Source organism: Acromyrmex echinatior, chromosome 1 (assembly GCF_024713525.1).
Source record: "Acromyrmex echinatior isolate Ae372 chromosome 1, ASM2471352v2, whole genome shotgun sequence".
NCBI classification, from domain to species: domain Eukaryota; kingdom Metazoa; phylum Arthropoda; class Insecta; order Hymenoptera; family Formicidae; genus Acromyrmex; species Acromyrmex echinatior.
This window is the reverse complement of record NC_141852.1, coordinates 17,329,010-17,356,931: the sequence shown is the minus strand read 5'-3', so window position 1 is coordinate 17,356,931 and position 27,922 is coordinate 17,329,010. Positions and strand designations below refer to the sequence as shown.

At 27.0% G+C, this 27,922-nt stretch overlaps 3 protein-coding genes across 3 annotated transcripts; 1 reads left to right on the top strand and 2 right to left on the bottom strand.

Annotated features, from left to right (window-relative positions):
* Positions 1–8,423: 8,423 nt before the first annotated feature.
* LOC105154767 (uncharacterized) lies at positions 8,424–11,837 on the bottom strand. The gene is made up of 6 exons (XM_087403059.1): positions 11,814–11,837; positions 11,266–11,578; positions 10,974–11,176; positions 10,715–10,917; positions 8,949–9,126; positions 8,424–8,863 (listed from the first exon to the last, which is right to left on the bottom strand). Exons 1-6 carry the CDS (start codon positions 11,835–11,837, stop codon positions 8,603–8,605), a joined length of 1,182 nt encoding a protein of 393 aa, XP_087259185.1. The 3' UTR covers positions 8,424–8,602.
* Positions 11,838–16,267: 4,430 nt separating this feature from the next.
* Suv3 (Suv3 RNA helicase) lies at positions 16,268–21,320 on the top strand. Its single transcript, XM_011070364.2, has 14 exons — positions 16,268–16,653; positions 16,918–17,156; positions 17,220–17,442; positions 17,620–17,788; positions 17,866–17,977; positions 18,037–18,167; positions 18,247–18,560; positions 18,684–18,825; positions 18,919–19,077; positions 19,154–19,333; positions 20,230–20,378; positions 20,460–20,581; positions 20,782–20,835; positions 20,917–21,320. The coding sequence occupies exons 1-14, from the start codon at positions 16,577–16,579 to the stop codon at positions 21,042–21,044; spliced, it is 2,199 nt and encodes a 732-aa protein (XP_011068666.1). The 5' UTR covers positions 16,268–16,576; the 3' UTR covers positions 21,045–21,320.
* Positions 21,321–23,536: 2,216 nt separating this feature from the next.
* Positions 23,537–26,391, bottom strand: LOC105154687 (pheromone-binding protein Gp-9-like). The gene is made up of 5 exons (XM_011070365.2): positions 26,267–26,391; positions 26,045–26,147; positions 25,748–25,863; positions 24,417–24,531; positions 23,537–23,942 (listed from the first exon to the last, which is right to left on the bottom strand). The coding sequence occupies exons 1-5, from the start codon at positions 26,306–26,308 to the stop codon at positions 23,824–23,826; spliced, it is 495 nt and encodes a 164-aa protein (XP_011068667.1). The 5' UTR covers positions 26,309–26,391; the 3' UTR covers positions 23,537–23,823.
* Between the last annotated feature and the right edge of the window lie 1,531 nt (positions 26,392–27,922).

Here is a 27,922-nt window from a genome sequence, read left to right as displayed (position 1 = left end):
TTATGCTGATATCTATAACATATATTTTCTTTAAATATTTAAAATAATTGATACTTTATAATTTATATTAAAAAAATAAAAATAAAAATAAATTTATTTATTAAACTTGACATTTTTGTCTGTTTAGTCTATTTATTAAATTATTTTTTATTATAAGATTGGATTTTTCGCGCTCTCTTTCTTTCTTTCTCTTTAAAACATTATTAGTGATGATAATGACATGTTTTTATACGTCTATACTACGTCTTATACTACGTCTATACTACGTTCTATACTTCGTTTCCCTCCCAAAGCCATAGTTAATGAGAATACGTAACTCTTTAATATTGCTAAAATCAGTTAAAATGATTAGCGCGCAATAATTTATACGTCTATGCCAATAGATGAGGTCGATATACAAAAACTATGTGCATATATATACTGCATAATTATTGCATTACATGAATAAGCTTTAAATATTTAAAGAATTGAAAAAAATTGTTTATAAAATTATGCATTAATATATTTTTCTTATCTTTTTTCAAAGCAATGAGTGTTCAGAATAATATTTATTATCGATTAGTTAAAAAATTAAAAACAAGCCTCTTATTTCACATTTTTCTCTATTTATAATATTTTTTGTGAATAAATAGAGTATAAATGAAGCAATTACTTTGTAAGCTTCAAATTCAAAATATACAATTTTTTTTTAATAAATCGAGCTTAGACAAAGTAATATTAGGTGTTGGAATTAATTCGTAGCGTTTTTTAATGAAAGAATGTTATTTATTTCACATGAGCATTAAAAAATACATTAATGAAAGTACTTCCCATCACTTGTAAAACGCTACGAATTAATTCCAACACCTAATATATATTTCCAACAAATGTTGGATTGACGATAAGAGACAATGATGTAGAAGGCGGAGGTGTTTTGCTTTAGACGTTTGCGCTATCTTAGTAAGAGTGCCTATTCATTAGTATAATACTTCTTCATTACAAACAAAAATTTAAGACTCAAAATTTGTTTATAAAAAACGAAAGGCCATAAATTATATTGGCTGCTCAAAAGACAAAAATTTAAGACTGAAGATTTCTTTATAAAAAACAAAAAACTATAACTTATTTTGCTCACGAAAGACGAAAGTAATATATATTTCCTGAAAAATGTTAAGTTGTAATCCATGGAGACACATGGAAATGTGTATTTCTAAAAAATAGAAGCAATTATTTATTTTAAGTAGGAACATACACTTAAAAAGATTACGAATTTTTTTGCAAAAACAGGATTTTAATCAATATCTTATATGTATATTAGTAAGTGTTATATAAAATTTTAAATTGAAAATTTATAAATAGCGACTCAAATGTTGACGTTAAACATTTCATAATCGTTAAACAAACATTTAAAAAATGTTTTTTTTAAACCATTACTTTAAGTAAACAATTAATATAAAATAAACGTTTATTAGACATTAAAAATACGTTAACAAAGTATTTAATAAATGTTTAAAAAATATTTAAAATTTTATCGACATCGTTTTTTACATGATAAATCATAAAAAATAAATATTAGGTGTACAACTTTGCTACCGCCGTTTTTTTCTGAAATTCGAGGCTTTATTGTAAAAAACCGGTTATACATTTATGATTCAAAGTATTGTCCATCGCTGGCCACTACTTTCTCCCATCTTTCGGGCAGCGTACAAATCCCGCGTCGAAAAAACTGGTCATCTTTTGAGGCGATCCACGAACTGATCCAATAAGATCGGAAATGCTGGTCAGCCAGACCATGCCATTGAAATGTGCGAAACAAGTGATAGTCAGAGGGAACAACGTCTGGAGAATACGGCGGGTTGGGTAGGACTTCCCATTTCAAGTATGTCTTGACCATTTTCGCAACATGGGGTCGAGCATTGTCATGCTGCAAAATCACTTTATCGTGTCTCTCATTGCGGCCGTTTGTCTTTCAATGCTCGGCTCAAACGCATTTTAACCGTTTTATTAATTTTGTCAAATTTGGATTTAATTTCTTTACACTGAGAATGACCTAATAATAAGTCAAAACGTATCTTTTAAGAATTTGAAATACATAAAAATCTGGTTTATAGTCTGTTCTTGTTATTTATTGTATATTAATTTGCTAAATACAAAAAATAAAATTAACAAATAATTTATAATAAACTAATAATTTTTCAAAAGCTTTTCTTTTTATGGCGCGTCAGTTTTAATGATCTAAAATAAAAATCTATACAGAAAATTTTCATTCGCATTTTTATTTATGTCATATGTTACGTGATAATCAGAAATTGAAGTAGTGATGGTATTTTTTATACAAGTATCACATCTGACGACTGTCTCAACGTATAGAATTATGGAATATATTATGCAACGTTGTCACTCGAGTGTGTTCTCGAAAGAAAAGAAATAAGATTATCCGCATTAAGGAAAGACGTGATCATAATTTAGGTCTAATTTAGAACAAAATTAGTTTGAAATTATCAAAAATATTACCAATACTCGACCTCCTACTAGTCCATTTGAGCAAATCGAACTATGATCTATAGGCAAAATACCTTCCATTACCTATTTAATACCGTAAAATTACCGCTTTTTCATTCCCCACTTACGTCAGATCGACGTTCATTAGATCGGGTCAATTCGGACCTGAATGAACATAATTTCGACTAATTTTGTTGCTTGGGTGTAATAACTGTTATGGCCTTCTTGTTTTGGTGAGTTTTAGCACGGTGTTATTTCCATAAAATAATTGTAATATGATTCTCGCACGTGTCATTATTAAGAGCAGCACGATAATTAATATTATCGTATTGACCAGAATAACGTTCTTCTTCTGCAAAAACATACATTATAAGTACATTTACATAAATACATTAACGATCAACACGACTTAATTGAATCATTGTTTTTACATCTTAGATACAGTAAATTATCTTGAGACAATAAATTATCAATGAATCGTACAATATGTTTATATAAATCTTACTCAATAAAAAATAATTGCATAACGTCAGCTTACACGCAAAATCTAAACAGGTAGAAAACTTTGTATATGCGTTTGAATAAAGAATTAGGAACATATAAATTATATATGTTTTGACGTACAAAGAATACATTAAATTTTTTAAAATCCAATTTACGTATGCATATGTCATATCATATATATGTATTTTTAAAATACAAAATATCTGTAACTTCCTGTTTTCAATGATCTAGTTAGTTTAAAAATAATGTTTTCTTAGTGAAATGTCAACAAGTTTTAATTTACGAGCGAGAGAAAATCTTGTAAAAGGGACATTGCAATGGGACAATGCAATATTTTTTAATAAACATTTTATCTGTTTTTTATTATGAAAATATGTATACATACATATGTATTCGATCAATTGTTTACAAAAGAAGAAAAATAAGTTATCTAACTATTCATTATCTATCTGTTTGATTTTTACTGTCATTTATCTCAATTTATCTAACATTAGTTAACTGTTACCTGATCATGCTGGAACTAATACTTTCTGACAATGTGTGAATACTGAATGTTAACAATAAGAACGATAGATGTTACAATAGAGGCTATTAAAAAGATACTTTTAAGCTACTAAAATTTTTTTGATAATATATATTTCATTAATTTGAACTCGTGATTGCTTACTTTATTTGATGATATTTGTCCCCCAGTTGTGTGTGTGTAATATCCCAGCAAACGAGAATGAATTAAAATGGATTGAAATTTTTTTCTATAGTTTGATAAATGCATATTTAATTTTATTAATTAGAATACAGTTAAAATGGATATTCACGAAAATATAAAGCAACCAAAATTTCTGAAACTAAAAATTCTGAAAGATATGAAGTCTGTATCGAAAAATAAAGTTGAGATAATAAAATAAATATTTGATACAAATATTAATAAAAGCTTTGTTGAATGATATGATTCAATGTATGATAATGAATGATTTAATGTACAATTCGTGTATTTATTAATAAAATTTAATGGACAATTTAGATGATTGATAGATTCGCACATTTTGTCATTTTGACAAAAAATTTTCATAGAGCAAACCGATATTTATTTTATTGATATAAATATTTTGTTAAAAAAATTCTTCATTTAGTTGAAGCAACTGAATTTTCGTTCGAGAAATGAAATACATGAAACATATATAAAAATATAAAGTGAAAGTAACTAAATACCTGTTTAGTATAAATAATTATAAACGAATGAAAAATACGATTAGCATGTCCATTAATTAAGATTAATGAATAAAATTCTCAATTGATTTGAATAAGGCTATCGAACAAACTATTAACAAAGATTCAACCTATCGAAATTGAAATTGGAGAATTTGTGAAAAAAACGCAATGTTTAGATTAAACAATCTTTGTTTGAGGAAATATTCTAAATATTCTATTAATTTGATAGGATAATTAAGCATAATAAACTAAATTTGCAGTAGAATAGAATAGTTTTATATTTGACTCAACTATTCTACAAAGTGACGGGAACTTAATTATTTTTATAATAGTAACAATTCCGCAATTGAATGAAAAAAAATTTTTTTTACACTTCTACAAACAATTTATGAATTACAATTATGCATCAGATATGTTACAATTTTCGAAAACGCATACGCGGTATCGACGAGATTCGAATCTGAGATTTCTGAAATAATAACTTAATAAGCTAACGCTAAGTTATAATCATACGTTGTTTGGACAGTTTTTGTTATTTATCCCATCTGAAAAACATTTATATCATTGATTCAAGCAATCGCATTGTCAATCCAACTCATTCTTTAAATACTAATCTGAATAATTCTCACACTAAGAAAAAAATATGATCAGTTTTAATAAATATTTAGTTCAATACTGCGAATTAAATATTTATTAAATATTTATTAAATATAGAGATATATAATATTATGTGGTATAAGAAAAATTTAATCTTCATTTAACAATTTTTTTTATTAAGTAAATATTTATTTACTCTAAGTAAATGTTTAGTTGCACTCAGAAAAATCATTTTGTAAAACCAAAATTTTGTTAAAATTTAATAGTCACATATTAACAAAATTTTGATTGTACATACAAAATGATTTCTCTAAGAGTGCAAGCAGTATTGAACTAAACATTTATTAAAATTGACTATATTTTTTGTCAGAATGAATTTATTCTTTGTCGTATGCAATAGAAATATTTAATTAATCGCATTGTTCTATTTGATAATTTGTTAAATTTATTTAACTCGAAGACAAAGTCAAGTTTACCTTGGAATTATTATTACCTACAATTTATTAAGTTTCAATTACTTTGTATAATAATTCAGTCAAATATTAAAACCATTCTATTCAATTCTTTTATATTATATGATTAAAAATACTTGCAGATTTTCATAGTGCTCATAAAAATCTTCATTTAACGATAAAGTTATGTTCGTTTTAAAGATTTGATCAACTTTATAAATATGCTTATTATTATAATAAGTTCTATCGTTGAATTATCTTATAATTAATCAGTACAATGTTTTTTTATATGATAATTTGATCTTCCATGAGGTTACTGAATTATATATGAAGTTTTTATCTTGATTAAGAGAGAGTGAAGAATTTGTTTCTTAAAACCTTTTAGAATGCTTAACTATGTATCATCCTAACACATACTTACTGAACTATAATAATCTCATATACTATTGTATATTACTATATAAGTTTATCTCGAGAAATGGGTAAAAAAGTTGTTAGTCATGTTTCTAACTTTATATTTTTAATTCAGTTAGTAGATAGATATATATTATTTTAGTTAGTTTGCGAATTATTATTATTATTTCATTAAAATAAAGATTGAGATTACAATTCAAGGAAAGCTAGGCTTCTATTTAAATCTATCGCAACAGTCGGGAAATTATTTTATCCTTATTTTATCGAAAATTAAAAATAATGTTCGCAAGCGTCGTTTAATGAAATGCAACCCGAGCTGTATAATTATAAGTATAATTATTTATTTCGTAACCATTTCGTAACCAATTTGATCACGTCAATAAAAGACCAAGATAACATATTAGAGATTCTTAATTTTTGGTTTACATTGAAAAAACAGTTTGATAACAGTTATGACATTTTTGTTATTAAAAAAAAATAGATTCAATTAAATATTTTACTTAATATAATCAAACATAATTTTATCCTTACAAAAATTTAGTATCATCAAACAATAAATTTGATGATACTAATTGTTTGGTGATACTAAATTTTTATAAGGATAAAATTATGTTTGGTTATATTAAAGAAAAATAATATTTATTTTCAATTAAATCATATATGAATCAACTGATTTTGAGTTTTTATTTAGCCTACAAATTTTAAAAAATAATTCATTTATTTGATTTTGGATCGTGCTTTGTTCAATCGACAAAACATTTTTGAAGATAATATAAAAGTTATTGTTATATTTTAAAAATTGAAGTTGACAAATTTACTGATTGTTCCAAAAAATATTTTATTATATCTAATTCAATCGTTCGATTGAAAATATACAATATTTTATCAGTTTTATTTAGTTGAAGGAAACACGTCGAACAATTGACGTTATATAATGATATGATACTTGATCATTTCTTTAGAGAAAAATAATATTTATTTTTAATTAAATGATGTATGAATCAAACGAGTTTTTATTTAACCTAAAAATTGTAATAAATAATTAATTTCGTTAATTTTGAATCGCATTTGGTTCATCCATCAAAAAGTTTTGGAAGATGAATAAAACTTTTTGTTATTTTTAAAAATTAAAAATTAACGAAATCTATTGTTTGTTTTAACAAAAATTTGGTCATATCTAATTTCATCGTTTGGTTGAAAATACATAATATTTATCAATTCTCTCGGCATTGTTTAGTCAATTCGATACTTCGAATTTAAACAAATATATTACGGAAAGTAACTAAGTGCGATGCAAAATTAAATAAATTCTATTAGTATTTCTAAATAATTTAGTTGAGTCGGTTTAATCATTTCAATTTAGATGATTGACCTTTATAACCTAAAAAAAATAACTCTCTTAATGAAAATGAGTAAAAACAATAGCAATAAATTTTAAACAAATATTAAGAAAGATTATTTATAAAATTATGCAGTAATATATTTTTTCTTCTCTCCTTTTAAAATAATATCTAAATAATATTTATATTGATCATTTAAAAAATTAAAAAATATTATCTTTCTTTTATTTTACTATTATTCATGATTATTTGGAGCAGTTTTTCTTATTCTTGTCTATCCATAATACAAAAATTATTTACAAAAATAAACGCAATGAGAATAAACAAAATAATACATAAATGGGAAATAAATATATGAGACAAATGTTTTGTTATTCAAACACGTAATGATGCCTGTTCTCTTATTATAGCCGCATGTCAAAAGCAAGAAACTATTCTCTTGTATTTTACATAACATTTTTTTGGACTTACATAAAATAAACTACTTTCTCTTTAGTATTTGTATCTTAAAGGACAGATTAATAAAATGTGTTAAAGATTTGTTTTTCATAGATTAATGAGTGAATATTTTGATCAGTTATCAACAAAGACTCGGACTGAAATTAAAATTTTGGCCTGATTATGATTATAATCCAAGGTTACTCAATTTTTGGTATCTAGTTCTTTTGATAACGGTGACCATTACAGATATATGATTATCAAAAATCGAAACCTAAAAAGACCGAAATCGAATTAATTCCGGTACGATAAAAGGATTGGAACTAAAAATTGGATTTAGATTTCAAATTTTTATCCGGATCGAAATTTTTTGAATTTCTCCAGGGTCCGAGACCCTGATTATCAGTAGCGCGTTATATGAACTTTTGGGGCTGGACAACCTATAAAAATCACATCAAAGCATCAGAGGCGTCAGTTTTAAAATAAAAAATAAAATAAAGAATAAATGAAGAAATTTTGTAATTCAACAATGACATTTATGACATGATTTGTAAATTATTGAAATAAGAGATAGTGTTGTTATTAACAATATATGTAATTACGTGTATAATATATGTACTTACGGCACGTGAGACTGTCGCTTTTTTAAGATTAATAGCTTGATTAACATATTTCTCATTGACGAGATACTTTTTATTACTTTATCGATGTATTTATGAATCTGATTAGAGGTGTGCAAAAAGAGTTGTATTTATTATATAGGATAGAGAAGAGGAAGCTGGATTGAGTCAATAGGGATGTTCAAAGATCACAAGCCCATATTTATAAACACGGTTAGTTATATAATTTACTGATAAAAATATAAAATAAATATAAATAAAATTATGTACATTTATTTCTTAATACAAACAACTTAAATAGAGAATTTTTTTTACATTTTACAAAATGTATTGGGTCATCTAAAAAGTATCCGCGGTTTTTTGTCACTAGATGTGTGTTGATGGTCATATATCTAGTGACAAAGTACCGCGGATACTTTTTAGATGACCTGTCATAAAATATAAATAACATTTATTCGTTCTGATAATTATATTTTATTTGTTACAATATATATGTATATATAACATTATTCCAATTTACATTATTCCAATAAAGTACATTTTTAATTTATTTGTCGCTTTTTTCTTGCTTACTATCCTCTTTGTTTGTACTATTTACAGAAAGTAAATCTAATGGCAATAAAAAGTCGGCATGTTCTGGTAAGGTATTAAATGCAAAATTTATAAATTTTTGAAATTCTTTAGTAAGAGCATTAATTTTTTCTTGAAGCATTTTATTCTTATTGCGATATTTTGTAATCTTCTCACTCATTGTATTTATAGTTTCTTCTTGTTTAGCGATAAGTTCATGTAAGGATTTAATCTTTTCCTATATATTTTAAATGCATATTTAAATGTTTTTATTACGATATCTCCAAATGTACAAATTATATAATATGTATATACATATTTACCTCAAAATATTTGTTTATTATTTGCAATTGTAAACTGCTACGTAATCTTTCCATGAAAAAAGTACAAATAATATTCATTACATTTTGTATTTCGAGTTCATGACGCTGAGCACGCAACTGTTCCATTTTCTTGCTCTCAATTTCCTTGATCTTTGCATCAAGTTTGAAATGCTGTTCCCTTTGTACATAAAAATCAAAAGTTCAGTATTTTATATATTATGATATTTCGAAAACTTAAAAGTTGTAATAAGGTAATTGAACCCTATATAACCCTAGTAACTCAATATAATCCATTTGCTGTTTATGGATAACTACACAATTAATTCAACAGATAATATTAATAAGGTACTCATACAGACTGCCGAAATGATTTGATTGAAATAATTTATTGCTTGGTGTTTGTTCATTCTGTTTATTAGTAATAAAGCAAAGTGAAGAGTGATATAATATTTTGTAGGTAAACAAGCTTTTTATCAAGAGATGAGGGATTATTAATTTTCGTAATTTATATTGTTGTATCTCTATATAATACTTTACAACATCGTGTTTAGTTTATATTTTCTATAGTGGTTTATTAATCAAAAAGAAAATCTCTTTGTAAAGTAGAATAAATACGGCATATTGATACGGAATAACTTCAGGCATATTGAGTAATTAATTGTCATAATTGGCAATTAATATTAATAAGCCATAATTGTAATTTTTTGCTTTTTGATATTCTAGACTATGGATTATAATTCACCTACTAAACATTGTAGGAATAAGTAAAATAAATAATAAATAAATAAATAAATAAATAATTATATTATGTATTAGGTGTTGGAATTAATTCGTAGCGTTTTACAAGTGATGGGAAGTACTTTCATTAATGTATTTTTTAATGCTCATGTGAAATAAATAACATTCTTTCATTAAAAAACGCTACGAATTAATTCCAACACCTAATATTTATACAAAAAAGTACTTTATATATTCTTACATATTAATAAATCTTACATCAATATCAATATAATAAATCTTATATCAATATTAATAACTCATAAAATATTTTATAAAAGTAACATTAGATCAATTTATTTTCCATTTTTAAAGACATTTTTTTAAAAAAAGAAAAAGAGAAAAATATATACTTAGATCACGTATTGGGTATACAGAGTGAATCAGAATAGTTGAACCAGTTTTTTACTTTACAAGAAAACTATCGACCTCACATCTAATTACTTAACGATACAGATCGGATGTGTGAATACATAGTGAGAATTGCTGATCTAAACGCACTGAGAAAAAGATGCATTTTAATAACTTGTAACAATTTTCATAACTCAACATTAAACATACCTGTTTTCGTGCTCAAACCAGCAGTTCGTGTAGGATGTTTTTTCGTTATCCAACTAAAAACTGTCACAGTTAAGACTATTTTTGTCTTCAGGGATCAGAAGAGAAAGATAGCCTTATCTGTGATTGCATAACGAAAAAACGCTAATGGTGTTATTTATGCATCCGATCTATATCGTTAAGTCGATAATTAGATATGTAATTGATAATTTTTTCATAGGATAAAAAATTGGTTCAACTACTCTGATTCATCTTGTATGTAAATAATCGAAAATGTCTCATATTTTTTTTTAATATTAAAAAATATATGGTTCTTTTTTTAAATCTATCATTTTCAATTTTGGATACTTAAGAAAAAATTAAAAAAAAGTTGCAAAGCTAGGGTAAGCTATAAAGGGTCTGGTTATTTTATTTAGACATTTTTTGGATACCTCATAATGTTATTAAAATCAACAATCATTTTTTCTTTCTGTGCCCGACGAGTTTGCTCAAGTTCCTTATAAAGAGATGTAACAACCCAATTCATCTGAGGCCGAATTTTTCTTAGCACATCGTGTGTTGTATCCATTTGCGCTTTTATGATTGCCTTTTGCAATTTCTCATTACATTTGGCATTTATATTCATCAACTCTACCTGTTGTATAATTTTAAATAAATTTTCATTCATTACATATTATGTATACTGGTCACCTGTAACTTCTCTGTCAATTCCTGCTGAGCGCCCTTGAAATATTCCTCATATTTAGAATGAATTTCATCCGCGTTGCGTCTAATGATAAACCTCTTTTCAGATTCGAGTATATGACATTCCTCTGCAAATTCATCCCTCAGTTTTTTCTGCATCATTGCTTCGATCTCTGCCTGAAACTTCTTCAGCTCTCTTTCGCCCAGTGCTGATAAATCAAGAATTTATAATATATTAACAAGCATAAATATAAGTATATGGATCACTTTTGATGTTCTAATTCAAATGCAATATTACCTAGAATGTCACTATGTAGATACGATTTAAGAATTTTCTGCTTTTCCATCCACGCTACCATCGCATCTGCCTTTAACTGACTGTCTTGTGAGGCGCAACATAATTGTTGTGAAAGTTGTTCGGCTGAATCTAACAGCTTCACAGCTTCCTGATGACTGTAGTCGAAAAAAACTTGTGCCAGCGTAGTGCCAAGACATCGTTGAATTTCCGATCTTGTCGGACTTTCATCTCGCGCAGCGCATTCCAACTTGTGAAATTTACAGGAGGTACAAACTGCATAAACACAATTGCAGAAATAAAGTCTTTGCAGTTTCTACTGAACGATGTCTTCTTAAGATCAGATTGCATATATATTTTCTTGTGTATTTTAACGCAGCGTCGCTTACACATTGCGTTATCAAGAAAGATGACACATTTTTTATATTTAGCTTATATTTTACGAGAAATTAACCCTTTGTTCGCCATGTAGCAATTCTGCGTCTTTCGTAAACTTGAAGAAACAAATGAAAGTAATAGGTGAAGATAGACGAATTTTTACAACTATATACCATGATATAAATAGACATACCCATCATGGTACATACTGTATGTAATATTCCAAAAATCCGAATTTGCTACGTCTTTTTGGTGCCTAGGGCGACAAGCTCAATATATTATTCAAGATAAAATCATCATTTCCTATTTGACTATAATAATAATAAAAGTTTAGTCGAATTTAGATTAAATATATCATAAATAGGACATCAAATATTAAATACAATATTATATTATTAAGTAACAAATATCAAATATTAATATTATACTATTATTATAACATGTATAGCAAAAATATATTATATAAAATTATATTTATTATTTATGTAATATTTTAAATTAAATATTCAAAGATAACAATTCATTATACATAGCGTCATAAGAAATGATTGTAGATATCTTCCTTACAACATATTGTTTTTCAAATTCGATAATCACATATACAGTTAATTTAAATAGCTATTTATTTATATGAAAAGAAAATATTATATCGGTGTCTTTATAAGATGATGTGAAGAAACTAATATCCATCGATATATATGGGACAAGTGGTATCTTTGAGCAGATATTCAATAAGACTATTCATTAAAACTTGACAATTAAGAATTGAACACTAATTAATAGCTTTTGATTATAATATATGTGATATTGCTACTCTAATGCTGTTATTAAAAAATTATTAAGTCATATATCAATAACTCTCAAAAAAACTAGTTAGATAAATAAAATACTGTCGATAATCTCACTTATGTTTATTCACCGTAAGAAATTTAGAGGAAATAAACATAACAAAGAAGCTATTAGCGTCAGTGCTGTATAGCTCGTTGGTAGGACAGAAGTCTACCAATATATTATGGAGGAGAAAATCAGGCCTCGGTTCGAATCCCGGATGTTTCCTGGTATTTTTCTCGTGTGTCACTTTTATTTCCTACAGCACTGATAAATGGCATATTATTGCCATAGAAATTAAATTCCAATGTCACAACCGACATAACCAATAATCTTTTAAGGAATAATGCTGAGTGTGGAGACTTAAATCACAAACGCTTGCTTCTTTAAATTTTCGATAATAAAAAATATATTTTCCGAGCATGCGTGTACATTATATTTCTTCCTACATCATCTTTATAAAATTAAAAAAAAAAGTGTTTTAAGTTTTTTTTATAAATATTTTCAATATAAGAAAACAAATTTTTTGTAAACTATAAAATGTAAATGCAACCAGCGCGATTTAAATATAAATCATAAATAATATAAAAAATCTGTTTGATAATGAATTAAATAATACATCTAAACAGCATTTAACAATTATCCAATAAGTGTCCCTCTTTAGTGCTCTTGATCATGATTATGTATATCACGCTTTGTAAATGCTCTTCTGATGATATTGATGATGTGACAGCTAGAGATTTAATGATCTGATGTTCTAATGTTCCCCTACTACTCTCCTCATTAAGTAGTAAGGGATCCATTAACGTCCTGGATCTTTAATTGATATTGTCTAATCTTTAATCACGACAGTCTTCAGCTTACTGTGAAGAAAACTGGCAATTTTACCATGTTTGCAACGCATGCATTTCTTGTATATAACATTCGAATCAAAGTCATTATATTCTGCAGCACATCGTATTATAATCTGCTTCGTAGAATTCAATATTTTCTCTTCCCATCTAAAAAAACTAAACTATGAATTAGAATATATTTTACAAATTTCAAATTAATAAATTCCTAATTAATTAATCAATTTTAAATTAATTAATACCTAACGTCAATGCTTATGTTTTTATTATTAACAAATATAAAAATTATTTATGTATATTTACAACTAAAACAGAAATTTAGGTATATTATTTTTAAATTATTTAATTAACTAATTCTAAATTAATTAATTTCAAATTAATTAATATCTTCTTGTAGATCGTGCCAAATTGTATTTTCTTTGTTTCGAGATTAATATGTTTATTGTTTAAGAAACATGTTACGAGTATATCCGTTTAACACAAAAAAACGGGATGTCTGTTTTGCGCAATTGCTAATCTTTTTCTTACACTATGAGCGATTGTTTACTTCTTTAAACTTGGTACCATTCTTGATATTCACGTTAACGTTACTCAAGTATACTAAATGAAATGACAACTCTCTATTACAGCTATTGTTATTATATACGTCGGAATTTCCCATACAAAGTGTGTTTAAAAAATATCGAATCTTTGATCGGCACATTTATTTATACATAATACATTTACTCTAATCTTCAAAATAGTCCCCTTGATTTTTGGCTATTCCAAGTTAAAAATGCCGCTGTAAGGAATCCGATTTGAATCAAGAGAAGACGTTATGCGGAACGCGACGGCCCAGCTAAACATCATTTCAAAAGATGCGCTTCAGAAGTGTTTCCAACAATGGCGAGACCGCTGGAAGAAGTGTGTGCATTACCAAGGGAATTATTTTGAAGATTTCCTCTGTGGATGAAGTTTTTATTATCGATGATATTTTATCAGCAGATACATCTTGCTTGAAAATTATCCAAAGACATGCCAGATCCATTAATTCCGTATGATTAGTTTTTATGTAAATTCGAAGATCTTGAAATAATAGTTTTTACGTATATTCTGTCGATAAATATTATTCAATAAATAAATATTATTTCAAGATTTTTTTTTAATTTCTTACGCCTGTTTACGCGTCTGACTCTCATTAGCCTTGACTTATATTAATTATATTTATATATTTTAAAGATTAAGAGTCCTATATAATTAATAATATTGTTTTTCTTAATCTATTCAATGTAGCTATTGATCAAATTTACGTGAAAACTAATGATATGGAATTAATGGCTCTCGTATCTTTAGATAATTCTTAATGTATCTGACTTTTATAAGTCTTGACTTATATTAGTTATCAATGTTGATATAGTCTTCAACGAATAAACCTAAGGATAGATGTAAATCAGCTCATGCGTGCCAACACAAGTTAGGCGTGTGAAATCATATACTTTATTTTTGAGAAAAATTGACAAACGTTTCAACCCTTTCGACTGGCCAAAATTGCTTTTGGAAAGCACATATTAGAAATGTGATTTGTAGAAAAATTAAAGTTAGTGAGATATATATATATAGAAATAGTTTTCATTTTAGAGTCTTCGTAAAAAATTTATCCAAATATATTACATTGCAATATTATTGGAACGTTTTGTTGCAATATAACAAAAAGCGGATCTTAACATTGTTGGAATTTTGCAACAATGATTCAGCAACGTTTCGCAACTACCATGCAATATTGCAATATTTCAGTGAAATCATTTTGCAATATTTTTGCAGTTTTTCTGTGCTGTATGGGTAGAAAAAAAAATAGAATTCATTTTTCTTGTTATTTCGATACTTTTTAATACTTTTGTCTTTATAATTTTATATCGAAGCGGAAATATATATTATTGCTGTTGCAATTCTTGATGAGGTGATAATAAGTTAATAGGTCTGTTTGCGTTGCTTGCATTCTTTGCATTCAGCATCTGTGTCTTCTCTAATTTCAACGCTCGAATCTATTTTTCTAATAATATCACTTTAAGGCTCCTGAGTAGTCAGTGTGCGATTCAAAATCAGAAATGTGGCAAAATCAGTAGTCACACACATAAGCATAGTCCATGTACATGTCTCTCGGCGCGCCGAACACATGGGTTCGTGCTTGTGTATGTGTGTTACAGTGCCTCGTCACGATAAATGGCTGAACTTATAGGCGTGGAAAAGTGATGTTTTGACGACAAAATTTGTGCTGCATGCTATTTCGTTATTATTTGCTTAATTGTGGAAATGTGACATATCTCGTCCTTATGAAAGTCCTAAAAATGAGCAGAAACTATATTTATGCTGGAATTTTATACATAAAAGCTTATATTTTATTCATTTCAATAACTATTAAACTGTGTGTTTCTACCCGAAATTAGGCTCACTTTACTTGCCTTTTATGATTATTTATTGACTATTAAGGAAGAAAAGGATAGTTTCTGCCTATTTTTACTGGTATTTTAAAGCAATCTCATCATTTAGATTTATCCAAATTGTCTTTATTTACAAATGGCTTGCAGCATAAATTAACGTGTCATTCCTCGTTTCTGACGTCACGATTCCAACATAGCCGCCGCGATTACTCAGGAGCTTTAGGGGCTCTACACAATAAAAGGAATAGGGAACAGAGAACAGAATTTCTTCAGAGAATTTCAGAAACTGATTTCTGATAGTTGAAATTCTTATACTCTGTTCTCTGTTCCCTTTTCCTTTTATTGTGCAGAGCCCCTTAAACCATCACTCCTGAGGACAGTCGGCATGCTTCTATCTTGAGGAATTAGTACAGAGACGAACCACATCTATTTTCGACGATACGATTTTATCGATAGTGTTAGAAAATGTAGTCACGTAATTCTCTAACTAATAATGGATGTACTGGCGGTAGTGTATAGGTGACGGTAACAGAAAAGAGGCCGGCATGGCCTCTCTCAAGTTTCTCTCTGTCAGAATATCGGACTCAGAATAATCGAAACTCACGTTGATTTTGACTTACTGAGGACTGAGGAGACTTTTGGTCCTTTGAAGTCTTTTCCCAGAAAGTTGTATGTCTGCATGGTCACTGCACTTTTGGAGACTGAAATCCTTAGCCTTAAAGAAGAAAAAGAAGAATATTGTCGAATACAATTGATCGATGTATATACATTAGTTGCGAGTTATGTACTTCTGATTTTCTGTGATGTTTTGACAAGATTTCGTTCACGATTGAAAGAAAGATGATACTTATTAAATGTGCCATGACAGAACAGTTGATGCGAAAAAGCGCTTTATCAGCGGCAGCATTTATACGCAGGTATACATCTACATATGTTAAAATTAGATATTAAATATATAATATCTATACACTTCGATCGTATCTCTTCTTTATCTCCTTTCTGTCTAATAAATATATTGCAAGGTTAAGCTCAAGAATAGGCCTGTTCTTTTTGGCTGAACTTTTGCATCAATTCATCTTCTTCTTTCCTCCTGAAGAAAAAAGGAAGAAAGATAAACTAGCAAAAAGAAAACAGGCCTAATATTTCTACTATGATTCCTGTTTCATTTGTTTCATTGCTAGGTCAACAGCTCTCGGCACGAGTTATGTCCAACCATGTAGAGGCAAGAAAAACGACAGTAATACAAACGTACCGGAATCTTTATTCCATCCTGTACCCATCAAACCAAATCCAGATGATATAAATGTCGGCGCTGAATTAACTGGATCTTCTCTGAAGAAGACAGATCTCTTAAAGATATTGAATATCTTCTCAAACAAAACGGAAATCAAGGAATTGGCTCAGCAATATGGAATACATAGTGCGTAGGCATTCAAATATATATGTCGCTGATCATGGTTTTTAATTGTGGCATTGATTTTAGACTATCTCCAGGGACAGGCTTTTACAAACTTTAAACAGTATTGCTTAGGAACGGAATCATTACCTGTGGATCTCTATGTAGTCCTGAGTGATATCCTGCAAGGCGCTGGAAATGTTTCTGATATTTTTCCGTACTTCATAAGTCATGCCAAGAAAATATTTCCACATCTTGATTGCTTAGACGATCTCAAAAAGATTAGCGATCTACGAAGTCCTGCTACTTGGTAAGAAAAAAAATACAAATTTACATAATATTAAAATTATCAAGATTTATTATTTTATTAATATACAATTACTATATTATTTATTTTATAATATATTTTAGTTTATAATGTATTTTCTAATTATTAAGAAAAAAAGATGTTTTTTTACAAAAGTAACAAAATTTGACTATTCTTTAGGTATCCTCTAGCAAGATCGAAAAATAGGAAAATAATTTTTCATGCTGGACCAACAAACAGTGGAAAAACTTATCATGCTTTAGAAAGATTTATTACCGCAAAAAGTGGAGTATATTGCGCACCGCTAAAGTTATTGGTTGCAGAAGTATTTTATAAATGCAATGAAAGGGTAGATATATATTTATTTTAGTTAAATTCATCAAAGGTATAATAAAGATATAATAACGTATTTAATATTATTTTTAGGGAACATCATGTGATTTATTAACTGGAGAAGAACGGAAACATGTCAAAGGCTATAATAATCCAGCAAGTCATTTATCTTGTTCTGTAGAAATGGCAAATCTACAAAATAATTGTGAGTACTTTGGCATCTTTAACATTTACACAAGAAAATACGATCATAATCTATTGCAGATGAAGTAGCAGTGATTGATGAAATTCAATTAATGCGTGATCTTAATAGAGGCTGGGCATGGACAAGGGCCCTTCTAGGAATTCCTGCGGATGAGATACATTTATGTGGTGAAGATGCTGCTATAGAATTGGTATCTTTTTATCTTTATATTATACATTTATGAACCATGTTTTAATATTTGATGTCTATTAATTAAAAGCTATGTATAGGTAAAAGCTATATGTGTTTCAACGGGCGAAAACGTAGAAGTTCGCAGATATAAACGATTAACACAACTAAAGGTAGAAAATCGAGCTGTCGAAACGTTGAATAACATTATGCCAGGAGATTGCATAGTGTGCTTTAACAAAAACGATATATATAATGTGTCGCGTTCTCTCGAGAGCAAAAGAAAAGAAGTGGCTGTAATATATGGCAGCTTACCACCAGGTACCAAGCTGGCGCAAGCTGCGAAATTTAACGATCCTAACAATTCTTGTAAAATTTTGGTAGCAACCAATGCCATTGGAATGGGTTTGAATTTGTAAGTTTTATGCACGTATTTTATGTTGAATTTGAATCTATACGTTTATTGTTTGAAGTTTTAAGTAGTATAGATGCATATAATTGAAAACGATTGTCTTAAAAGTATCCTGTATTGTTATAGGCATATTCGAAGAATTATATTTTATTCGTTAATTCAGCCAACATCTAATGAAAAAGGTGAAAAAGAAATGGACGTTATATCTGTGTCGGCGGCTTTACAAATAGCAGGTCGTGCTGGACGTTATGGCACAGCTTGGGAGACAGTAAGTAATAATTTAATTTGTTTCTGAACATCAAAAAAGACAGAGGAAAATGTAGAAGTATTAAATTATAGTTACACCGCGTTTACTTCACAGGGCTATGTAACTACATTTAAACGAGAGGATCTATTAACTTTGAAAAATTTGTTGAGTCAAACACCGGAAACAATAACGCAAGCTGGTCTCCATCCAACGGCGGATCAAATTGAACTGTACGCTTATCATTTGCCAAACTCATCGTTATCAAATCTAATGGTAGATTTCGCACGGAGCTGACAATGGAATTGTAATGAATCGTAAATAATTCCTTATAATGCTTTATCCATTTTAGGATATTTTTGTATCGTTATGCACAGTCGACGATTCCCTTTACTTTATGTGCCATATAGATGACTTTAAATTCTTAGCCGATATGATACAGCATGTTTTATTACCACTCCGTGCAAGATACGTATTTTGTTGTGCACCGATTAATCGGAAATCGCCATATGTGTGTACTATGTTCTTGAAGGCAAGTATTATATTATTTATACATATATATATTAGGTGTTGGAATTAATTCGTAGCGTTTTTAATGAAAGAATGTTATTTATTTCACATGAGCATTAAAAAATACATTAATGAAAGTACTTCCCATCACTTGTAAAACGCTACGAATTAATTCCAACACCTAATATATTTCTTAAACATGCTACTTTTATTTATATATATATATATATTAGGTGTTGGAATTAATTCGTAGCGTTTTTTAATGAAAGAATGTTATTTATTTCACATGAGCATTAAAAAATACATTAATGAAAGTACTTCCCATCTCTTGTAAAACGCTACGAATTAATTCCAACACCTAATATATTTCTTAAACATGCTACTTTTATTTATATATATATATATATATATTAGGTGTTGGAATTAATTCGTAGCGTTTTTTAATGAAAGAATGTTATTTATTTCACATGAGCATTAAAAAATACATTAATGAAAGTACTTCCCATCTCTTGTAAAACGCTACGAATTAATTCCAACACCTAATATATATATATATATATATATATATATAACACACATACAGAAAGAGAGAGAGAGAGAGTGAATCAGAGTCGTTGAATCAGCTTTTTACCCTATGAGAAAATAATTGACTGCACACGTTATAATTCAATTAGGTATGAAGTCGATAATTTTCTCATAGGGTAAAAAGTTGATTCAATGACTCTGATTCACCCTGTATATATTATTTATATAAGTATTAAACATTATATTACTTATATATCGACTGTTAAAGCTAATAATTAAAATTATGAAAAAAGAATTGGTATAAATATAAGATCTGCTTTATTTTTAAATTAAAATAAAATTTTAATTTTTATCCTTATGTTTCTAGTATACATAAATATGTATTTTTTTCAGTTTGCACGTCAATACAGTAAAAATGATGCAATAACATTCAACTGGTTATGCCAACACATTGGATGGCCCTTTCGAATGCCAAAAACTATCATCGACCTAGTCCATTTGGAAGGCGTCTTTGATGTATTAGATCTTTATTTATGGCTAAGGTATAATGAGATTTTTATTATTCTTAATTATGTTTTATTGTTTTTTTGACGTTCTCATTTTCATTATCTTATATTCTGTAGTTATCGTTTCATGGACTTGTTCCCGGATGCTGAAATAGTCCGTGACATTCAGAAGGAACTCGATGCACTCATTGAGGCAGGAATAGTTAAATTAACAACTTTATTGTTCAATTCGGAAGCAGGTAAGCGTAGTTGTTGTTGTTGTTTTTTTCTTTTTTTTTACAGAAAATATTTATAATATAATTTAAAATCTTCCGCGCATAGAAATATATATTGTGCGTATTGGATGTGCGTGCGTACGTGCATGCAATTTTATGTTACATCAAATTTGATTTTTGTAATAATTGTGAAATATTTAACCAGAAAAATCTTTTTTTTTTAGGTGAAGAGACCGATAGTTTCGAGTTGCAGACGCAAAAGCAAAATTTTTATAGAGGTAAATCCTTTTATCATAAAAAAAAATTCAATTGCGATGCTTGAGTGTTAAATTATACATAATGTTTTTTAAATGTTAAAGGAACTGGTAAACGTGATATGGGTAAAGGTAAATTGACTGAAAGATTAATAACGGAAGGGCTCTTAACGCCACAAATGTTACGTGAATTACAACACGAATGGATTATGTCAACAAAAAAGAAAAAATAATAAATCTATATGCATAGAGATGAAATATTAAAGGAAATTCTTTTATTGTGACCAACATAATTGTGAATGAAAAAAGTTTAATTAAGTTGATATAATATGAATAATGATATTGATTCTTTAAGAGTATTAACATTGTAAATAATAACATTGTTACATGCATAATTTTGTGTAAAAATCATATCATTATAATTATTATTTTAATATTTAGTGTATTGTTTTTATGTAATCTTTATGTATTCATATACATATACAAATATATCCCTTTCAAAAATAAAATTTACAGAGCACAAAGTTTACGCATTCGCATGCACGCACACGCGCACACACACGCGCGCACACACACACACACACACACACACACACATATATATATAATATATAATCTAACCATTTTTCCTGTAAAAAGATGTCTATTTTTATATATAAACTATGTACTCTACAGATTTTATTTTTATAAGTCGTTATACAGATATTGAGCATTGATAAAATATATTGAAGATTCTTTTCTCTCTCTCTCATTTTATATATTAAATAAATATCTATATTTATTTTAATCAGTCATAATTCGTTTTGAAATGTAAGACAAATAATGAATTACATTATATTTATTTATTAATATAAAAATAATGGAACTCGGGTGTACTCTTGCGCATACATTTATAACAGCCAGAACGTAACACTGTATGCCGTGTTGTGACGATATATTTGAATTAGGCATTGTTACTATTATTTTACTTATTTTTGTGCTTTTAATTAAATTTACTTACAATATGTGATAACAAGGTGCCCGGCGAGACTGTAGCAATATTTCACAGGAAGGTAGATGGAACTAAGTTGAGTCGAAAAATTATCTACCATTTTGCAATTTTTGCAATAGTTAACAAGGTATTGATTATTAAATATCGCTGAATATTGGTTTTCAATAATTTTTTACTCAAATATTATCAATTTTATAGAAAAACAGTGAGAAGCAAAAATTCTTTATTTTCTTCTTATAAAGAGATCTGAGAATTTTTTCAGAATTTTTTCCGAATTTTTTTAATATCGTATTTTCTCATGTTGGTAAAAATAATTGCCAATATGTAAGAAAATACAGTACTAAAAAGTTGATAAAAAATTCTGAAAAGATTTTATGAGAAGAAAATAAACAATTTTTATCTCTCACTGTTTTTCTATAAAATATTTGAATAAAAGATTACAATATATATATATATATATATATATATATATATATATATTCAGCGATATTTAGTAATTAATGTCTTGTTAACTATTGCGAAAATTGCAAAATGGTAGAAGATTTTTCGACTCGGTTTAATCCCGTTTACCTCCCTGTGAATTATTGCTAGAGTCACTGGACACCCGGTATAACTATTATCACTAAAGCACTTCCTCTATAAAAAAACTTTCCAGAACCAGATAATATAAAATTTATTTCTGTCAGTAAATATGTACGTAAATTGTGAGGTCCTAGAGATCATTTAAAAGTATCATGCGGATGTGATAATAAAATGATAAATTACTAAACTTAGATTACAAGTATTTTATAAAATGCTGCGCTTAACGCCAAGACACTACCGTGTCTCCAGATATACACAACATACTGAGAATTACATCTGCAATTTTTGTTTAAATTTTAGTTTTTCCATTTTTTGTATTTTTTCAAAGTTATATTAATTTTATATTGATATTGGCTTAATAAAAATATTTCTTTATTTCCTTATCAACATTCCATGAAACAATTTAATTCATTAATTTCCTACACTTATTGTTTTGAACACAATTACTCAATCTGCATACAATTATTTAACGAATGATTTTTCACTTTTGCTTTTTTACTTGTCAAATACAACATTATCAAATAAAAAATTATTTAATGTGAAAATACATATCGATAGAAGAAATTTAATATTATAGTTTGTATTCCTCTGTTGTGCGCGCGCGCGTGTGTGTGTATGTTTAGATAAATACATAATACATATCTTGTTAGTTTTCTTTGCATAAATATTATTAAATTTTAGAAAAATAATATTTAAATAATGAAAAATTTTATTATAAATGTGTCTTTAAAAAAATATTTTTTCTATATGAATTAAAAATTTTCAAGTAATATTTATTCTACCGTTGAACGTACCTATTCTAATAATTTTAGAAAATTAAGATGTAATAGATGAAGTTTACAGAAATAATAAAATAAGAAAGTTTCACTACATTAATTAAAAAGACTTAATTGATTACAATACTTAATTCGTTACAATATAACAGAAAAATATTGTACTTATATAATATAATAATAAAAATAAGAAATAAAAATATATTATTACTATATATTTATGTTAAAATAGTTTTATAGTAATATTACAAAAAGTATATATTTTCATCAGTAAAAATACTTTACATATATAATATAATGCAAAAGTAAAAAATTTGATTTTATAAATGTTTCAAATTAATTAAATTGAACAAATTATACGTAATTAAATGAAACACAATTTTTGTATATGCAACTTTATTAGAAAGATACGATTAGAGTTTTATAGAATATGTATAAATGTATACTTTTATTTAATATAAATTATATTGTACACTGAGAAAAAAATGCTGTTGATTCAATTGAAGTCTATATTACGGGCTGTCACTAACAAGTGATTAATGATAGCCCGTAATATAAACTTTAATTGTATCAACAGCATTTTTTCTCAATGTATATTACAGCTTTGTATTAGTAACTATATAGATAATATTTAATTTTTGCATTTGATTATATTTATACATTAATTTATTTCATTTCTGCTTCTTTTATTTTATGTTGTTGATGTATCTGTTCCTCATATGCAGTTTTTACAACACATGCAAGCAGGGAGAAGCTTTTTTCACATTCTTGTGTAATATTTCTCACTGTACAAATAAAAATTCAAAATAATATATAATAATAAATAATAGTTAAAAGATCAAATATATAATCATGTTTCCTATATATATATATATATATATTGTATTTATATAACAACTATATATTCTAAAAGCATTATACTACAAGTGCAAATACATAAAACGTACATAATAATTTTTTTGTAATTCCTTATTTCTTGTTAACTTTAGGGTAATTTATACAATATATCAAAGAGGTAAAGTCTATATATTCTAGGAAGTGAGAACTGTAGAATTTTTTAAAATTTATTATAAACTATAAATAATGTGTCACTTGTACAAGAAATTATAAGAGAAAAAGTATGTAATATCTCTTTCTTAACAGTAATTTTGCAATTGCATATTGAATTTCGGAAATTGTTCGAAACAAAACGCTTTCGTGTGAACATTTTTGTTGACCTGAACAACCTAATAATATATATAATTCAAGCTATATCTTACCTTGTTTCATGCATTTACGCGCAATTTGGTGAAAAGTGTCTTGATCAGTATCATCAGCATGCTCTACATTTATTCTTACATGAACTTGCGCTTCCTTAATGTTTGAATTTTCCATCTAATATTATTAAGAAGAAATTATGAATCAAAATAAAATATGTGAATTTATTTTAATTATTTTGCGCAATTTAAGCGCTATGTAAATTAAAACATATTTATTAAATTAAGTATATTGTAGCATAATATTTTTATTAACATTATATAATAACATCAACTTTTGTATAATTTTATCGTTAAACATATATGTATATGCAGCAATAAATATATAGAGGAAAGGCCCCTATTTTGAGATACCGAGTTCATTTTGAATAAATGCTAGAAGTCTATGGGCAAAATTTAAAAAAATAATAGTTCTTTTTGAAGGGAATTTAATAAGTTTTAAGATAACGTTATATAAAATTTAATTCAAATTTCATTTTTTTTTTAAATTAAAGAAATGTAAAAAATAAACAAATCACAAAGTCAAAAAATTGTGCTCCTAATGTGAGATGCCTCGAGAAATCGATAGTAAAACACAAAGTATATCAGTATTGCAATTAAAAAACTTTATTTCATGTTTTTAAAGTGCAAACAGCGTGCGTGAAAAATGAGCATGAGATAGATTATACCCAGAACTTGTCTTCAAGTAGTTGGAATCAAGCATCGCAGAAATAGGCACTCGACGTTTATTCCGGTTGTCCTTTTTATTATTGTACAATAACATTTACTCTTTTTCATTATAACACAGGAGCATAGGTTATTTTATATTTTCACGCCTTATGGTTTTCATCAAATCATCAAATCTAACTTCTGTAATTAAACAATTCAATATATCCCGTATTTTTCTATTAGTACAATCTTATTCCATCACTACATGAATTTATTGCTAAATATTTATTTATTAAATAATAAACAAGGCTCATCTCAATGAAAGATTGAAGACATCCAAATTCTAAAATCTTTTTTTACAATGACTATAGGCATGATCTAATAATAAATTTTCTACACTAAATAGTTTTCAATCCAAGAGCAATAAATTCATGGTGGAACTAATAGATAGCGTTTATTAGTTTAGCAGAAACGCCAGTATCTCATATTAGGCGCCTATCTCATAATAGGAGGCTTTCTTCTATGTATAAGCAACAATGTGTTTTATTAATTGCATTCATAATTGTTACATTAGAAATTAAGTTTCGAATAATTTAAAATTTTATTATTTATTACGATATATTAATCTTACATTGTTGGACATCATATACATATAAAATACGTATAGTATATTTGAAAATACTTACTAAATTCTGTCTTTTTAAGACACACGCAATCCAGCAACCCATTCTTCTTGTTTTTTCTTCATTTTCGGGCTGGGTAGGTAAGTCAGTTATCATGTCTTGGGGAGTGTATACATCAGCTAAAAAATAAAAACAATCAATGTAAAAGTCAGTTTTTTGAAAAAAAAAATTTAAATAAACATTACAAGATTGTAAGGAAAGTATTTAAATTTGATAAAACAAAATTTGAAAATTAAACTAAAATATCATAAGAATCTTCAATATAATATGCTTCTGCAATAATAATTAGATATAACTTACCATCAGTCACATTATTTTCAATCTGGCAAGCTTCAATGTCATCCCCAGTAGTTTCTATTATATTTTTGACTTTTTTTAGTTGTATTGAGCTAGACGGCTGAAACTTACAAAATATTTATTTCATTAATTTTAGTTATTAATAGTTTTTAATACATATTATTATAAATAACTCTCTTGTAATTTATTGAAATAGTTGAAGTAGTTTATTGACAGAATATTTACAGCAATTATTAAAATACAGGCATAAAGCACGAAACTTTTCATTTTATGCAGATGATATCTTCACTGATAAGTATCTTCAGCGCAATTAATCAAAATAACTGTTGTAACGCCATATATATACTAGTTCACTCTTCGACAGATAAAATACATAGGTCAAAAGAAACAAGATTATAGATCATACAAACATCAATTATATAACGTTAATAGTGACAATTTGCTATTGACAATATTTTAATATTACCTTATAATGTAAATTGATATAAATATAAAAAATTAAATTAAGTATATAAAAGACTGAACGAATATTGAATATAAAAGATTAAATCAACGGTAAAAGTCTAAAATACATCTTATTTTGCTTTTTTGAGAACACCCTATATACGCGTTGAAGTCTTCTAATATCGCTTCTATATCGATAATACAAAAAAAGTCTAGATTAGAGCTTCAAGATCATAGATCATGTAAGTTGAAGTACATACACAAAAAAGAAAATATAAATAACTAATACAAAATTTTATTATTGTAAATATAAGTTGCTAAGATGTGAATTTCGTATACACAGTTTTCTCATATATTTACAATTATCTTATTGAAGTATGTTTATATTCTGAATTAGTTAATCATTATTTTTTCACTGTTTGTGTTAAGTTAAAAATCAATAGTACAATATGTTTATTTTTGCTTTAAATTCTAGAATTTCTTTAGTTTTCCAAGTGGCGTGGTTCTGGGTTGATTTATTTCAATATTAATACTTTCTCTTTTGGAAAGCAATAAAAATATATTTTTCTGAATTCTTTTTGATAATTTTTACATGTTTTTATTTGGTACGATCATTTTGGTCTCTCAAGCTATTTCTTCAAAATTACCGCGGAAAATGTTTAAATGGTCGCATTCCCTTAATAGAAATTCAATACTATAGTACTGGCTAAATTACTGGCTTTTAATATTAAAAATAATTATTTTAAGTATTAAAAGTATTGTTAATACTACTATTAATATTCAAAATAAGTCATTGGCCAATACTACTATTAAATTTTTAGAAGGGTTTGTAATCTGCGCAGAACCGTATGAAATTCGTCTTAAAAACGAGCATACCTGACTTCCTTCCACTATGAGTTTATTATTTGTCAATAAATTTACCGTATATATACGAACTGAGATCCGATTCTGAAGTTCTACAAATGTACAGTTTTACAATATTTTAGTTTACAATACTTCGATTTATCTTTGTTATTCTAGTCCGCAGGTTATCTAAAGAGAGCGAGATATTTTATTAAATAAATAATAGTCTAAATACGAAAAAAATTCATTGAGCTTAAATGTGGTAAACGTTATGCGTGCGTATGTGCGTGTGTAGAATAATACATTTCTTTCAAAAAATTCTATTAAAAAAATTATTTATATTTTTATAAATAGATCACTCTAAATACATAATAAATTTTATTAAAATATGTTTTTTACAAATTAATTTTATCATGTATAAATTAGATATGAAAGTTTAAAGCTCTATGAGAAGACTTTGTAATCATTTGCATAAAAAGAATAGGAAGTTACATTTTAGATTTTATTAAACTAATATATAATTAATCAATTAGAAATTATTATATACTTTCATATATAGTTTCAATCATCTTGCACTAAATTCCAGGTATGTCT